The 18249-nt window shown below is 39.8% G+C and overlaps 1 protein-coding gene across 1 annotated transcript; it reads right to left on the reverse strand.

Moving 5' to 3' along the window:
• Positions 1-696: 696 nt before the first annotated feature.
• Positions 697-16322, reverse strand: SFPQ (splicing factor proline and glutamine rich). Its single transcript, XM_034645190.1, has 12 exons — positions 15920-16322; positions 14956-15144; positions 14311-14612; positions 14127-14222; positions 13206-13402; positions 13020-13104; positions 12557-12674; positions 11922-11970; positions 11720-11841; positions 2869-9290; positions 1699-1785; positions 697-790 (listed from the first exon to the last, which is right to left on the reverse strand). The coding sequence occupies exons 1-10, from the start codon at positions 16214-16216 to the stop codon at positions 9153-9155; spliced, it is 1593 nt and encodes a 530-aa protein (XP_034501081.1). The 5' UTR covers positions 16217-16322; the 3' UTR covers positions 697-790; positions 1699-1785; positions 2869-9152.
• Positions 16323-18249: the final 1927 nt, after the last annotated feature.

Raw genomic sequence — 18249 nt, forward strand, 5'->3', positions numbered from 1 at the left:
CCCTTTTCCTGAACAAATGCTTAAGCGGGTACCAGAGAGCCCTTCAACTGACCTCTTACCAAGTTTCAACAGGAAATGACTAGAGTGAAGGGAGAAACGCAGATTTTATTTCCAAATTTCTTTATTAAGCAGACTGTACAGTCAATTCCAACAATCTTTTCCCTACACTTACATTCAAAGAATCTATCCATGTTTTACTGCTTATGAAATTCCGTTGCTTTTTAACTTCATGAACTTGCTACTCAGGGTAACCCAAACATAGTGATTTGGCAAGATGTAATTCTAATTCTGTGGTTCTTTGTGAAGTAATGTGAGTACCCTATAACCTTCAATCTGACAATTCTTTTGGAAAATACAAAAGTGGCATACAAAATGGTATTATGCCCGAAACCCAATCAAAGAGGGGCATGTAGTTAAATTGCTCTATTCGTCACATGCTGATTTTAGGAATAAAACCTATGAAGAATGAAGGCAATTTAAAAATATTGATGGCTTAATCAGTTTAGTCAGGACAAGGGCCTAGGAAGGGCCGTCAGGTTATCAGTAATTAATGTAGAAACAGCTGTCAAAAAGCCCAAGAGTCCTGAATTATCATGTTCTATGCCCGTGTCACCTCATAACAAGGTGATGACATGTAAGGAAAATTTTAGAGAACAAAAAGCCCTACTTAAAAACAAAAACCAAACAAAAGCACAATCTGATTTTAAAATGTCTTTATTAACAACAATTATACTGCTCATTCCTCTTTTCCCTCTTCCTCATGGATTTTCTGGACACAGTTCACCTGATCCTGCCAATTAAAAGAAACAATTACTCCAAAAAATGTTAAGAATCAGAGTTGTCAAACACCTTTAGCACTAAGTAAACTTTTTAACACCAAAGTAATACTAATCAAGGAATGAGGAATTAACAGTATGTAATGATCTATATAGTTAAGAATTAAGATGCAGATTATTTTTACCACCAGGCTTTGTCACCAGCTAGCTGATTCAAGTTTACTTCCATTTACTAGGACTTTAGTAGCAACCACAGAGAAGGGAGATCTTTAAAGACACTCCATTAATCGGCACCTTCCCTAGGTTTAAAATCTAGTCAGTTACTTACCGCTCTTTCTACCTTATTCCACCTTACTCTTGTTTAAATGATTACGAGAGCCTTTAACGGAGTGATAAGCTAACTACATACCCATCCGTACCACACCAGGGGACGGCAAGCTACCATCCGCCCACCACCGGCACAGTCACGTCCGTTTATCTCCACACTGTCCATGACTGCTTTCCCAGCTCCAACAGCAGAGCTGAGCTGCCCTTTACAACTGCCAACCCTTCTACATCACCAACTCTACGTGACCCTATCACAGAACCATCTGGTTAAAAACAGGCAACTTTCAATTTTCCAAACCCTCTTTTGCACAGTTCTATGGACAGAGGCAAAAAGACGAACAAACTCCTACAGAAAACTTAAGTTCCTGTTTTTCTGAGGCTTGAGCCAAACCAACCAACAAACCAACAAACAAGGCATCCAACCCCAAGAGGGCTGTTAAAAGGACTATAAATATTTACGTACTATAAAAACAATGCATTTCCCACATAGAAGTTTTAACATAAAGTTAAAGTGAAATATTCACACACAAGCAGTTATGTTTTTAACACCCAAGCTTCTGAAGGCAGTTTACAGAGTAAGAAACATCCAACTTACCTAGATACTTCCTCAGTCTAACAAGCTGCGGCTTTCCTTGTTGGCTCACGTTGTGTGATGTCGTCTTGAGACTAATAGCTTATCCACCTATCATTAAAAATATCATCTTATTAAAACAACATGTATAGCATATTACATTTTTTTAAAAGATTTATTTGACAGAGAGAAAGGCAGTGAGAGAGGGAACACAAGCAGGGGGAATGGGAGAGGGAGAAGCAGGGTCCCAGCGGAGGAGCCTGATGTGGGGCTCAATCCCAAAACCTGATCACGACCTGAGCCGAAGGCAGACACTTAACGACTGAGCCACCCAGGCGCCCCACATATTACATTTTTTTAAATTAACTTTTAGTATGTACATCTTATTCTCACATCAACAAGAGGCACATTTTTGGGCCCAAGTCTGGGTTCCAATCTGTGGATTTTTCTTTGGTTTTGCTCTGTTATTGCTTAGAAAAGACCTGGCCCACACTACCGTTACTTTCTTCTAAATTTTCCTCACACACACTTTTGGGATTTTTCCTCCTACCCCTGATTGGACTGTTCTCTACTATTTGCTGGGTAAGTAAAAGAATCTTAAGGGAGCTTCTGAATGGGTCAAAAGTGGAATTTAGAGTTCTAAAAATATGGCATTCCTCCACTAATTCAAGCCTTCTTTGGCTGTTACATAATCCTGTATCCTTTCTTAGAACTGAAACATAACGTATAATATTCTATTAGTTTCAGGTGTACAACAGAGCTTCAACCATGTACCTTTTGTCAATTCTTCTACTGACACTTTTATAAATAAAATAGTCCCCACTTTCTCCCTCCACACCCACGTTTGCTTTTTTAAAGTTTATTTACTTGAGAGAAAGAGCACAAGCACATCAGAGAACACAAGCTGGGTGACGGGCAGAGGGAGAGGGAGAAGCAGACTTCCCGCTGAGCAGAGTCCAATGTGGGGCTTTATCCCAGGACCCCAGGATCATAATCTGGGCCATACGCTTAACTGAACCACCCAAGGTGCCCCCCACATGTTTTCAAAAACAAAAACACATGGATATTATCTTAGGATAAGTAAACATCTCAAAAATCAAACACGTTTCACCCCACATAGCTACATCACATTTAACCACTGTAACAAATCACACTCAAAGTCTTCTATAGATTAGGACTTCTAAGGAAACTTACTTGAAGTGAGTGAGTACCCCAGTATCAGCCAACATCAATCATTCTTACCTAAAGAATAATAAGAGAAAGTTAATATAAAAGACAAGGGTATAAAGGTTTGAAAATGCTAGTTAACTTCAAAATTTAAAGAGTAAAATTCCAGAGACAAAGATTAGGGGCAAGTTACAGCATTAAAAAAAAAAAAAAACAAGAAAAAAAAAACAGGAAGAAACTTGATGGGGGAAAAAAATCTAAAATTATTCTTATGTAAAGTAATAAAGTAGACAGCTCAATTCAAATAAAATCTGTATCTTATTTAAAATACAAAATCCTATCTGCTATTTTCACCAGTCTGAGCACAATCAAGTTTGACTGCAACCCAAAATATACTATCCCTTATGTGAAGGTATGTGACAACGTTTACCTTACCAAATGAGTTTTAACATCAGCTCTCTTTTCATATAAAAGCACATACCCTGCTCCCCATTCAAGTATGTCTTCCGTTCTCAGGCGGACTGACCACCTGCAGCAGTCCTCCTCCAAGAGTGCCCTCCCCATTCCACAGTACACAATGCAGTTGTTATCCTGCAATCCTCTGTATTTGCCTCGTTCTTTCCCTCCAAGTCCTCACTGAGTTTTCAGTTAGGTCAGGGAAGCTAGGCCTTATTCGGGACAGCAAGGAACCAGAGTTTTTCTGAGGAAGAAGACATTCACCTTCACTATATATGCCTGGCAGGGCCACAGTGCACAAAAACCAGAAAGATCAGCCTTAATTCAAGTTCCAGGTTTTTCTTCCTCCCTGATGATCAGTTACTGCCAAGGGGATTAAAAAAAAAAAAAATAGAGCTCCCTGTTGCACATGTACCATCCATAAGGGATACTATATCGTTTTGCATTCTCCCCCATTCTCCAGATTATCCTATCCTGCATCCAGCCCCCTTCTCACCCTCCAAATAAAGTCTTTTCAGCACTGGTGTTCAAAAGCAACATTTTTATGGTTGATGGTTTACCAACTGTGAGATTTCCACAGTTGAGTCTTAAAAATTGCCAATCATTATCTAGCAGCAATGACACATGATTAGGAGCAGTCAAATCCTCAGAATTCTTTCCCTAATCGGCAGCCATTTGAGAACTGCACTAGCTGACAGAACACTGAAACACTATCAGCTAAAGCCAAAACCAAATAAAGGCCCAGAACAAGCATCCTGGCTCTCTCAAACCTGTCCAAAATCATTAAGGGAAAGGCAGTAAATGCAGGACTGTGGATCATGTCACTGCAGCTGACAATGATTAACAATAGGACACATGCAACCCCCATTAAGGTTAAAAGTCCAAAACTAGTCACACGCATCTCTTTTCTTGGGGAAAAATGAGACTATTATGCATTCTTTGTAGGTTTTACAACCTTGTGTGAAGAGCACCCATTCCATTTCTTTCATCTTTCAGAAAGCACCGGTATCTGTTCCAAGGGCCTAACAGCACGAAACGCATTCTGGCATCACACCTCTGAACCTCAGACCATTCTCATTTAAAAGAATACGTTTGGTTTGTAACAAGAAAAGACTATGAAATACAATGCAAGCACCTCGGTATAGTGTTGTTACTGCAACCCATTTATTCCCAGCTTTTTGAGTGAGTGATTTTAAGACCCTCTACACTAAGATTCACAAATTATAGCTACATACAAATCGAAACTAGTAAGAATCGACTTAAGTCACAGGTTTCTCATGTGAAAGTGCAAAAACCTATTCATCTTGAAATAAGCAGAAATGAGGCAAAATTAACCCCCCTCCCCAGTGACGTTCCTCAAGTCCATTGATTATAACAAGTACATTCTCTCAAAACTGTTATTGGCTGTTAAGAAATAAACCTGAGCTTTTATCTCTAAGCACTCGAATCACTAAATCACGGTAGCAAGTGTTGGCCACCGATTTAATGAATTATGCCACAGGAAAACCCCATCAGGGTTGTACGTCAATTTAGTGACACTCTGGTCACTAATACTGAGCATTATGTTTGCGCTGCATTATGTATTATTAATATAGAGCTAAACTAGTTACCATTCGCTTTTTTACCTAACAGGAGAGTCAAGGTATTTGCTTGAACAGACTACATATTAAAGTACCAATTTGTCCCCACCTTGTGAATCGCTTGCCAAAGAGCAAGCCATTTTTCTTGATACAATGGAAGAAAATTCTCATAGTCATGAAGAGTTTTCACCGGCATTTATGCAAAGTAAACCGTACTTTCCAGTTACAGAGCAGAAAGCATTATACATGAAAGCTGTTTCTCATGCATGCTAGCTAAAAACCAGCTCGGAGACCAAAGTTAAGTTGAATTGAGGTCTGGAACAACAGTCGATGCAAAGCTTACAAAGCTTAAGTCCTAAGCAACGAAAGAAGGTGCTTTTGAAGACTTTTTTCTTTTTTTTGGTGAACATTTTGGATTATATAACATCACATCCCTAAAGCTAATAAGGGAACCAAATTCGAAAAGCTACTCTGAACATTTGCAGTTACCCTACAGAATACGACGAAGTCTTAGGAGTGGGAAGTGATTCCCAACATGTATTCAACTGCAGGCAAGTCAACATGCCACACCACTTTCCCCCAGCTTTAGAGAGCATAGATGTATTTAGACAAGTCACATAACTTGAACTATACACATTAGATTCCCACCTAAGCCCACGTTAGTAACAAAGGTATTCCCATGAAGCCCATTAAAAAAAAAAATTAAATCACATTACGAAAAAAAAAACTGTACTTTAAAGTCTTAATTCGCTCAACCTGCAGAATAATTACCAAGATTGCATTCTGAAATCGGTATTGCTGACCTATGAGCAGGTCAGTTTGCTACAACAGAGACTCAGTATCACATGCTATATAGTCCGTGTCAAGATGCTAAAAGCACTCTACTTCCCAAGTATGGTTTGATTCCCTCTCCCCCACACCACTGATGTGCTCCAGGTTCTCTTCAGTTACAATGCAACTAAAGGAAACCACGCAACTGAATCAGACATACCAAAGAATCAAGTTTGCACTTTTTATCTGAGAACTGCAACAGCACTGAATTCTGCCTGACAAATTACAGCTCTAAACCCAAACCCACGCAGTTTTGATAGAAACTAGCTTTACCATACAAGTGTTAGGTGCTGCACTGTAATTTCATTGTCAGAAGTGTGATGTCAGAATGCCCACGGAATAAAAGTACATAGCAAGTCACCAAGTTAGATTATATTGCTTGTTACCTACCTGTATGCAGTCGGCAATGAGAATCTTGGAGCAAGCAGGAATACTACATCCGGGTCCTAATGTCCATTGCCATTTGCGGTACTACGTTCCTCACAGTTACGCACTGCAGAAATGCTGGCTAAATGCAGTTATGTAGCAGGCCACTACTTTAATAGTGCATAATTGCAGTCCAAGAACACCAGAAAACATTCCGCCACAACAAAGTGGCTTGCCCAAGAAAAGCCAAGTATCTAAATTTTTGTCTGCCATAATATGCCACTTATAAAAAATTGCACAGGCGTAACGTTACAATTTCCCAAATTATTATCTGTTTATATTAGTGGTATAATACACCTATACATAGAGTGGTGGGGTTTATAGTACTTCTTTGAGGAGTTTAATTAGTGTTCTAAGCCAAGATTATGGTTTCACTGAATGTGAGCCACTGGGTTGATCCTGTACCTATTAAATACAATGGGGTCTCTCAGAGAATGCAGTTTTTAAAGATTAGGAGTAATAAGCTTAAAACGATCAGTGTTCCTCTTAAACAAAATTATGAGAGAAAGTGGAGAAGAGGAAATGGGGGCAGGTGGTTTCTTTAAATGAGAAAAATGGCTAAAATACTTCAAAAGTACTACATTCCCTTTCCCACCCCACATTTCGTAACAGCTTTTAGGAAATTCCTTTTTAAGATGATTTAAATTCACATTAGTCTAAAAACTATCATATGCATTGCAAGACTTAATGAAAGTCTATTTGAGTAGCTTACAACCCTTGGTACACTGCTGTTTCAGTGATGAAAGGCAAAACTTAGTTGAAACTAAGCAACATTATTTGCTAAACGACGTTTAGCAATTCTACAGCCCACAGTAAGGCTATCAAAGCCACAACTTTCAGGAGATTATCCATTAGCATCCTTCACCACTCTTCAAAGGTACAGTACTAACAAAAGCTTATTTTAGGGGTCTGTGCCAGCATCCCTTATAAAGAAAGGCATGTAATCTGAAAAATAAACTGAAACATTAATTTTATAGGCAGATTTTCCCACTTCCCCACCAGCCCCCACCCACACACATTCACGTTCACCCTCTGTGGGTGTCCCATGAACACCCCTTATTTTATCATTAGTGGAGCCCCTACCATACAATTCAATCAAATTGTAATGGATTCCTTTCAAATCCAGACCCTTGTTTCCATACAGAAAACCTCATACATATCACCAATTGATGACTTAGGACAAAACTTCCTCATTGATAGAATTATGGTAGAACTACTACCCATTTCCAAGTGTCTTGGTGAAGAAATAATGAGTATTTTCTAAGGAGATTCTCTTCCTTAATTAGCACACCATATACCTGTCAGTCACACAACCAGAATTGGGTGACAAGCCTTTATACTCCACTAGCGTTTTACTTTTAGTATCATCCAGTTTCCTATGCAGAAAAAGTGCTCAATTGTTTCAACGATAGATTTCCCTTTGTACTCAGGCACAATACTAAACTTCAGCATTTTAACCAAGATTTGATTTAGAATTTTACTTCTTGCCAATTAGCACCAAGAACAGAGGTGAAAAAGAGGAAGACACATTCCACAGTAAGAGTTCTGTAATGTACAAATTTGAATGGAAACATAACTAAGAACAAAGCCAAACCATTCAATTACTTTACCTACTTTTAGGAAGTTGTTCCTCTACTAACATACATGGCACTGGGAAAACAGGTTCCCGTTGTACTAACAGACAACAGTAACAATCTACTTTAATATTAAGTCAAAATGTCTTATCCTAATGGAAGGAGATTCAATGAAGTTGACAATCAACTGACAACACCATCGAAACACTCCAAAACTTTATGGTGGGAGGAAGGGCTATTTGTACTGTGTAGCATAAGCAACTCTCTCCAGATTTAGTGCTACATCCAAAGTAAACTATGGAAAAACAGATTAACAATATTTTACAGTAAGAATTGTTATCTGCAACCCTATTTATCATTAACAGTCACCACTAGTTCTTAGACAAGAGAACAAGTAGATTTTTATAGTCCTACAGATTTTGACCACCAGCAGTAGCACAAGGAGATGTAAAAGTTACAGAGTACAAATGCATACATAGCTAAACCTACTTTATGGTTACTACGCTTACTTTCGAGTTGCATTTTTCAGACTAAACCCCATCTTCATAAATCGCTTGAAGTAATACATGAAAAGCCTTCATGTTTAACAATCTTTAATTCAAACGTGAAAGTTCAATACAAGCCATTTGTAGGGCTTGGGACTTGTTCTTTTAAAAACAAGAATGGAGGAATGCAACAGAATTGATCTTTCCACTTTTTCTTCAGAAACTTTCAAGGAAAGGATAGATCATAGGGCCATAAAGATCCATTTAGTCATACCCACTTTCTCCCCCTGCCAATAGTCTTTCACCCATTCCATAATCTTAATACACATTCCTGAAGGAAGATTTACAGTTCAGCTTGCTTACATAACCATTTTAAAAATACTTAGCACCAGCTTGCTTCCTATAATGCCAAACAAATCAAATCATGAAACTACTTCAATATGCATTTCTTTTTAAAACAAGGGGGTACTTAATTGTAGAAAGCAATACTTAGCCTACAGATACATTTCCCAGAAATGGCATGTGCCATTCGAAGGCCTAGACACGCTCATGCTTTCAAAGTGGAACACCTAGCCTAATGTGCATAGAAGCATGAATGGCAAAGTTGAAGATCAATATTATAACTATTTTTTTCTATTTATTTGAAGCACGGTAAAAAAAAAATTGGTACACTTTGGAAATTCAGTGGCACAAGGTACACTGCCATAACTTGAGGGACATTATACAGTTTAAAAAAAAAAAAAAAGAAAGAAAGAAAATAAAAAGGAAAAAAAATTCCCCTGTTTGAAACACTGTATTACATAATTTTACCTGCCCAAACAGACCATTTACAAATATTAGGTCAATAAACTAACATCCATAAAAAGGTAGCTTTCTTACTAAAATGCAAGAATTTAAAAGATTGGTATCTAAACAAGAAAAGACAAAAACAAACTGGAATGAAAACCTAGATATCACATCTAAAATCGGGGCTTTTTGTTTGGGCCTTCATACTCTTCTCTCCCTCTACCATATCCTGCTGGAGTTCCAGGCCCCATTCCTCTAGGACCCTGTCCACCCACAGGCCCCGCACCTCCCTGCCCAAAGCGCTCAGTACGCTATTGGAACAGTAATTAACAGTTCATTATATGTAGTTGATGTCCATGTGTGTTAAGTAAATATTTTAGAAGGTTCCGTAGTCAACGTTCGTCGATACAATCACCAATGAGTCGATCCACAGGTACCGGGAACATAGAAAGGAAAAAAGGGTAATTTGAAAATTAGTTTACGATAATACATGCCTTGTGGTATGTTCCCACTTGAGCCATTCTCATACACCTGTTTCAAAGAATAGGTCTTCCCTGTAGTGCTAAAAAATTTAAGAATTAGTGCAGATGTGAAAACCCATTCCAAAATGAGTTTTAAGAAATTTCACATCAGATTAACCCACTGGAAAAGCTTGCAAACTTCTCACTTTCAAGGTCTGAACAGGAAATTTAATTTCCAAGTAAGCCTAACAAGCCCAACCAGACAGATTCAATGCACTCAATGAAGTGACAAAGACCTACTCACCAGTTAGTGGCATGAGCTGCATAAGAAACCTTGTGCTTTTCAAGATCTTAAGACACATCTGCAAAGTTGCAGAAATCTTAAAAGATTCAAAGTTTTAATAAAATGCTACCAGACTACAAAAAGAAAAAAGCATAAAAGACTAACAGATTTAGTCACTTAACCGGCACAGTAACTTCATTAAAAAAGTGTTGCCATATTCTCACAGGTATACCACCTTCAGAACCAACACTATATAACCAGAGACAATTATGTTCACAGTAGTAGTCTGTATTGTTGCAAACTGACTGAATATACAGCCCACCCCCACACCGGCCCAGCTTTTCCTTCGGGTCGTTGAAAGTCCACTGGTTAGCTATGGTTCCACGTTTTGGCTATCTCCCAAACAGCCTGAACACCAAGCTTAAGTAACTGCAATAAAGCAGGATTTCATTACTTCACCTAGTATTAAGTACTTCTAATCTGAGAAACCTATATTCCCCAAACAGGAAAACCCTATAGATATGCAAAGCACGGAAGCCTCAACTATCTTTCAAATTCCATTCAAAATAAGTTACTGAGAGCATCACTCCAAAACTGAGGGGGGGGAGAGAGCATCAGGGTTTAACTGTTCCTATACATAGTTCCAACACGTTTCCTACTAAATACTATAGGGCTACTTTAAAAACTAAATCTCAATCCTTTAAAATATTCTCAAAATCCTAAAAATGTCAGGGTTTTAGCGCATTATGCTGTGTATCTCAAAAGCTCTAAGAAAATTTTGGGGTTTCAAGATTATGTTATTACATCTTAGAACTCTACCTGTTACACGGGACATAAAAGAACCTTAATTGTGGGAACATCACGTCAAATTAGGTTTTACAAATTTGATACAGACCTACAATCTACCTTTTAGAAAGCATATGAACCAAAATGTTACCCACAGTATTTTAAAAATTCAATTTAAAGAAAGCTAGTAACACTATGTTTTAACCCAACCAGCTATTTATGATTCTAATTCTCAAAACACCTTAAATAGATTTTACAAAGATGAAGGCCCATACTAAACCCTTATACTCCTGTACGTATAATGAATCTAATGAGCTACACGCTGCAGCTTCCCTCCTTTACCAAAAGCCTGCAGGTGAACCAGTCAGATTCAGTTCAGTTGTGAAAATGCACTCTTCTCTAAACCCACCTCTAAATCCAATATTCAATTTTCCTACGGGTCTGTAAAGCCCTAACACAGCCACTCAGACCAATTCACTTGGTGGTTCTAAAGCCTCCTGACAGGCTATCTGTACAGTTAAAATATGAAAGCATCAAGAATATTCAGATCAAATGCACACAACTAGTATGCTTAAAATTGTCACTGATTTGTGCTATCCTGTAGCAAAATGGAGATGTCAGTTTATTTTAGAAGGTGCACCTACTGACAGGCCCAGCAAGTGGGAAACGACGAGTCAAAACCGTAAACAACTCCCTTTTCATGGGTAGAAACCACACCAAATATAGGTCAAAGTCCTACACATCACTAAAAGATGCCTAAGACTATAAACTACAAGTCTGATTCATACTTATGGCAAATATCAGCTTAATGAATGACAGTTTGCCATTTGATTACTCTCACTTGGATGCAGAATAATCAGGTACATCATCTAACATTTAGAATTTGGATTTGCCACGTGCTAGAGTGCAAAAGTACACAAGCAATATAAAGGAAAGCACCTATGTCTACTTATTGCCAAAGAGAGAACTCCAACATACTACTGACAGCATTGACTTCTTGTTGGCAACCGTTTCTGTTTAGGTTACCACACTGAGTTCTTCTATGTTGCCAAAGTACTCCTCAATATTATGATTTACATGATAAGGGAACTAAAAAGAGGTCCAGTTACCTACTTAAAAAAACAAAAACAAAAACAAAAAACAAAACACACACACGTAAGTTGTGAAAAATGAGAATTTCCTTTGTACTACGTCATACAGGATACATTACCATGTCGCTTCCCATCATGGAACCACTCATGGTTGCTGGTGGGACTCCAGGATTAGCTTCATAACCTATGCCACCACCACCACCTAGAGGTGGAAATTTCTGGCCTCCTGAACCATAGGGATCTAGGAAACAAAAATGCTGGTTACAACTCAACCAGAACACTGCTCTCTAATGGTACTGCTAATTTGATTTTCTTGCTTACCTCCCATGTTCATTGCTCCTCCACCACCCATTCTCATGTCTCGTTCTCTCTGCAAGAGAAAAAAAAAAACTCTTTCATACACCTGTACTATACCCATACTAAGAATTCTTTTTTTTTTTTTAAAGATTTTATTTATTTATTCAACAGAGATAGAGACAGCCAGTGAGAGAGGGAACACAAGCAGGGGGAGTGGGAGAGGAAGAAGCAGGCTCATAGCAGAAGAGCCTGATGTGGGGCTCGATCCCATAACGCCGGGATCACGCCCTGAGCCGAAGGCAGACGCTTAACTGCTATGCCACCCAGGCGCCCCCCATACTAAGAATTCTTGAGAAGATAAAAAAAAAATTTCCAAAACTTAACAAAAGGTTAGGACTACATTTAAAACCAATATTCTGAAACCAATTGTTGAGACTCAATTATCAAAAAACCCCTAAAGCTTCTTCCCAACCAATGAAATCTTTAGGCTCAGCCAAAAAGATAAAACTTAAAGCATATTAATCACGGTAATAACACACTTTTAAGAAGAAGAACAGCAGTGAAGTGCAATGTCATTATTTAATTGGGTAAAATTTCATTTTCGGTACCTACAAGTTTTGTAGACAACTCCAATTACATTTCGAAAGAATTTTACTTACTGGATCCATGTAGCCCATCCGGCTATAACTTTCCTCTCTTTGGCGTCTCATTTGTTCTTCCATTTCACGCTGACGAATCATCATCTCTTCTTCCCTTCTACGTCGTTCTTCTTCTTGCCTGGAAACATTCATCAAGCATATAAACTAAAGTGTCATCCACATCTTTTAAGAGCCAACATGAAGAAAGCTAATAGTTTGCCTCAGACTTTTACGAAGTCTAGGTTAGAGCAAACACACATGATGGCCTGAATAGAGTACAAAATAGACATAGAAGCATTCTGGCAAAGAAAAGAGGTGTCATTAATTAAAACTTTAAATTCTACTCCAACTTTGTGTTAAACCAACACTGACACAGTATTTAACCTCTCTGTACTCCATCAGACTCACCTGCAAAATTTAGGTCTATCCTTTCCTCTAAATGTTAACCCAGAAGCAAAGGCTTATTAGCTTAACAAAATTTTACCTTAGTTGCATTTCTTTACGTTTCTGCATTTCTTGATTGTGAAGTTCTTCCATGCGTCTTAATTCTTCCTGGCGTCTCATCAAATCTGAACATTAAAAAATTGTTTTGAATCCACATTAACGGGGTTCTAACAAATTCAAAAAGCAACTGATCCTATCAGTGAAATTACACAAAAAGGCCTTTTACCTTGACGCAAAAGATTTGCCTGATGCTCATGATAGGCATCTTCCATTTCACTTTCCAATTTGTCTTTTGCATCTTTCATGTTTTTTTCAACTTGTTCCCTTTGCTGTTTTTCCATTTCATCCAGGGACTTCCATCGCTGAGAATACTCATACTCAAATGTGCCATGCTGGGCAAAACGAGGTGGCGTTTCTCTCTCCCTAACAATATTTAAACATGAACCAATTTGTGGACACACACAAGAAATACTACTTGATTGTCCTAAAAACAAAGATGTCCCCCCAGCCTATAACATGTAAGAAGAACTGACAAAGGCAAAGGCCACCTTGGTTCATGTAAAATAGCCTTACATCAAAAATGACATATTTCAGGGGCACCTGGGTGGCTGTCAGTCTGACTCTTGATTTTGGTTCAGGTCACAAGATTGAGCCCTGTCCCAGCAGGGAGTCTACTTGAGATTCTCTCCCTCTACTGCTACACCTCCACACCAGGAGCACTAGCCCGTGCTAATAAATAAATCTTCACCAAAAAAAAAAAAAAAAAAAAAAANAAAAGTAACATGTCCCAGAATGATGCAGTAATAGAAGAGTATCAGGCACTGGAGATAAATCCTACCTTCCCCATTTCCTTATTTTATTTCCTCTAAACAAATTCCTCTTCAAGGAATATTTTTTTTTCAATCTTTAAAAAGATACTTATTCATCATGCAGTTGTTTTAAGGACAAAACTGCATATAATATACCTATCTCAGCAACAAATATTAAGCATTTGAACATCTCTGCTTTAAAACCTCTAAACTTCCTGAGCCTTAGATTTTTATCAAGCACATGCATTTCAAAGACTTTTGCGTTCTCTAAGCAAAATTCAAAAATTATTACAAGTTCTAATTTGCAATTAAAAATGCTTAGATTAAATCAATCTTACTTTTGATACATTGGATTCTTCTGTGCAAGTTTTTCAGGAAGGCCATCTTCATCATCTAATTGTTCAAGTGGTTCCACAATGACTGGACGAGGAGTTCTAATAACAAAAATGGTTCCAACTTAACTGGCTTCAGTTTTATCCCAACTTCTTCATCCAATAAATTAAAATAAGCATATGAACTTACGTTGTCAGTAAGAAAACACCTTCACTGCATCTTTCAAAGGCTTTTCTTGCTGCCGGCTTAGAAGCAAATTCAACAATGCCTTTTCCTGTAGATCTCCCACGATCATCCACAATTACAACAGCCCTTTCAATAGGACCAAACTGGCTAAAGGCTTCTTCCAACAGTTCATTGGAAACATAAGGTGAAAGATTTCGAACGGAGAGGGCAGCAGCATGTGTGGCAAAGCGAACCCGAAGCTGTCTACCTCTCATGGGTGTATCATCAAGTTCAGCTTTGGCAATTTCAGCCAATGCCCTAGATTCCTGAAAGTATCAGACATGCTCATGTTAATATGACCTCAACATTGGTTAATGCCCACTCTAAAACTATCAAAAGCCTAACTCCCACTCCCACTCCTCCAGCTCAGTTCAAGTATCTTCATGCAGCCCTCCCTGACACCACCCAGGGTAGGTAAAGGTCTTACCCCCCCCCGCCCCGTTTCCTGGTATCAACAATTATTCACAACACAACAGTTGCATCTTTTTTGTAAAAATGAGGAAAGTTCTAAAAACCAACTTATTGCTGTTGGTTTGAACATTAGAGGTTGTTAATAGCAAAAAACAAGGATAAAACCCTCTAAATCCACATTAAAAAAAAAAAACTCACAAGTTTAATAAACCCAAATCCTTTGCCTTTGTTGATAAAAACTTCTCCTGGTTCTCCATATTTAGCAAATAGTCTTTTGAATTCATCCTCTGTGATATCAGCAGGTAGATTCCCAACAAACAACCGACAACGCTGAGTGTAAGTTTTCTCTCCAGGCCTCCTCAAGAGAGACAAGTTGGCTTTAAACCCCTAATGAAAAAGGAAGGAAATTTTCAGAAACCAGTGACCTTAGCAAGTAGAAAAATCCAGTAAAGGGGTGCCTGGGTGGCACAGCGGTTAAGCATCTGCCTTCGGCTCAGGGCGTGATCCCAGCGTTCTGGGATCGAGCCCCACATCAGGCTCTTCTGCTATGAGCCTGCTTCTTCCTCTCCCACTCCCCCTGCTTGTGTTCCCTCTCTCGCTGGCTGTCTCTGTCAAATAAATAAAAAATCTTAAAAAAAAAAAAGAAAGAAAGAAAGAAAAATCCAGTAACAATGTTCGCTGTTCCCAGACTGGGTAATACCACCAATCGGGTTGCTCTTCTGTTCCATTTGAAGTCAAAGTCAAGATTCTGTATTTGTGAATTTCCAACATAACTATCCAAACATCAAACAGCCCAAACCATCCAGAATACTCGAGAATTGACCTATAGCCCCGTGTAGACTCGACTCTACATAAGCAACCTCATCAACCGTGTATATTGTGTCCCCGACAAACCTACATCGTAGCAGACATTAAGTTAAAATGGTGATCAAGTACTAAATGAAAAGAATGTGATCAAAATCCTGCTGTCACCCGCACTTGTGCCTGCGCTTTTAAGGCCAGAACTCTGCCGACCTCTCCAACCCTACAATTCACGCTTTACTCTGGTTCCCAAGATCCGCTAGCTTTAACAGGGCCCAGCACAACTTCTCATTGCTGCCTCCTCAGGCCACCCTCTCTCGGTCAGCCTGGAGCCCAGCCCGCGACCAGCTAGCGGACCCACGCCGTCCGCCCGCTGATGCGGCGGCTGATGCGGCGGTGGCTGAAGCGGCGGCGGCTGCTGTGGTGGCGGCTGCTGCGGCGGCGGCTGCTGTTGTTGCTGGTGCGGAGGCGGTGGCGGGATCGGGGGCTTTGGGCCACCCTGGCCCGGGCCGGGACCCATGGGTCCGCGGTTCTGATTGAGGCCCATGCCGGGCGGCGGGGAGCGGAAGTCGTGGAGGCCGCCGCGGCCGCCGCCTCCTCCACGCCGGTGGAAACCGCCACCGCCACCGCCACGGCTCCGGAACCGGTCTCGAGACATGTCTGTGATCAAGGGGCGGTCGAGGCAGAAGCGGAGAAGACGCTCAGGGAACGTGGAGGCCACCTTGCTTCGCACAAGATGGCGGATGACACAGGCGGCGCGCCGCCTTTGTCCTCCTCTTATATAGGCCAGCTGGCATACCCCCGCCTACTCTTCGATCGGTAGCTCCGGTAGCCAATTGCAAGTACGGTACTTGATGACACTAAGTTACGGAGCGCTAATCTTTCCGATTGGCTTCCGGATGAGAGGCGGGCGGCATGGGGGGGCGGAGTGAAGTTTCCAGTTGGCCAATGAGCGGAAAAGGAGTTGGCTGTAGGCCACTGTGATTTGCTGTGAGAAATTTGAATGGGTTCGCCGGAGCAATTTTCCCTGATAACCAGGGCCCTATCAGCTCCTAGGGAGAGATGTTAGAGGACCCTTTCCTTTCTTGATTGCCCCCAAGAGCTGCTTGCCGGTATTCTTGCCCGGAAAGAACAGATGTTCTCCCGTTCAAAAGAATAAATTACTTGTGCTTACTATCTACTCTACCTTGTGCTGGGCCAGTTAAGCTAGAGAAATAAAATCTTACCGATTTCACGCGCGCAAACTTATTGATTTTATCTTGGAACCTCACTGGAGTATAGGTTTGTTTTAGTAGTATAGACTTCGGAATAGGCTTAAGTTAATGCAGTCTTTGTTCAAAAAGAAAGGAAATTTTGACTGTGTACATGCGGGTGTATAGACTAGTAAGTTACAAACACAAATCACGAAAGGAATATAACATTTTCTTTAATTCCACTGGCACTGGGGCGTCTGCCTTCGACTGAAGTCATGCTCGCAGGATTCTGGGATCAAGCCCGCGTTGGGCTCCCCAGTCACCGGAGAGCCTGCTTCTCCCTCTGCCCCTCCCCCTGCTTGCGCTCTCTCTCCCTCTCTCTCTCTCTCAAATAAAATCTTTTTAAAAATTCCACTAGCACTCAACATTTTGTGAATAGATTAAGATACTTTAAGATTACAATGTTAAAATATCTATATGGAATCAGACAGTGGGTAGTATCCTTCTTACTTCAAGCTCTCTAACTCTGAAGTACCCTAGCCATGTCCCTTAATACTCCCCCTAGTTAATGTCATCTATGGACCTTTTGATGGATCATTCCTTCCTCAATACTAGCTCTTGGCTCATTGTCTACCTTTCCATCTCTACTTCTTATCATTCAGCATTTATTTGGATGACTACCCAATACTCTGTCGATTCTTTACCTCCAACAGTCTTCCCTTCCATCCTATAGTAGCCACCCAACCCCCTTCATAGTCATCCTTTGTTTGGTATTGCCAGTAACTACACTATCTCTAAAACCTCCTTTCAAGCATCTCAACTGTCTGATCAATAGTAACTCTTGATTGACTTCCTCAAAACCTTCAAATCATTAAATATATTACTTTTTCACTTTCACATTCCTGTATTCATAACTTCTCTCACCAGGCTTAGATGTTATGATTGCTTACAAACACAATTCTTGTTTTTCTCTTTCTCCATTATACTCACCTAGTAAAACCGCCACACAAGAGCTGAGGCTTTCACTTTAAATTCTTGACCACAAGCCTTAAAACGGCGTTAGACTTTTTTTCGGCAATCTTACTGAATCTCACTAGTAAATTCACTTTCCCACTTTCCCACTTCCAGAGATAGTGTATTTCATGCTTTCTGTCTTCAAACTCCTACACCTTCTTCTCTCACTTCACCATAACTAATTCTCCTATTTCTTTGAGAAAATAAAAATCATCAAAGAGGAACATTCTCATCTAGATGGCAAGCCTCAAGCCTACTTGTATTTGTACCCATCCTCTCTCTCTTCCTTCCTGATACCATGAAAGGTGTGTCTTTGCTCCTAGACCCCTCCTCTAGTGCTGTGGAAACCCCCCCCCATGCCTTCTCAAAGGATTTTTCCTTGCTGTATCATCAATTACTTCCGGAACATTACCATCTTAAAAATAAACAAAACCTTCCCTTTATCCTTTAATCTCATTTCTTCATTCTTCTTTGCAAGGAAACT

Source organism: Ailuropoda melanoleuca, chromosome 2 (assembly GCF_002007445.2).
Source record: "Ailuropoda melanoleuca isolate Jingjing chromosome 2, ASM200744v2, whole genome shotgun sequence".
Lineage (NCBI taxonomy): Eukaryota > Metazoa > Chordata > Mammalia > Carnivora > Ursidae > Ailuropoda > Ailuropoda melanoleuca.

Coding starts and splice junctions, on each gene's coding strand:
- SFPQ (XM_034645190.1), bottom strand. CDS start 16,216: ATGTCTCGAGACCGGTTCCGGAGCCGTGGCGGTGGCGGTGGCGGTTTC. Junction 14,223..14,310: donor GGTGTTTTCTTACTGACAAC/GTAAGTTCATAT, acceptor TTTTGTTATTAG/AACTCCTCGTCCAGTCATTG. Junction 11,971..12,556: donor GGATGGGCTACATGGATCCA/GTAAGTAAAATT, acceptor TTTCTCTTGCAG/AGAGAACGAGACATGAGAAT.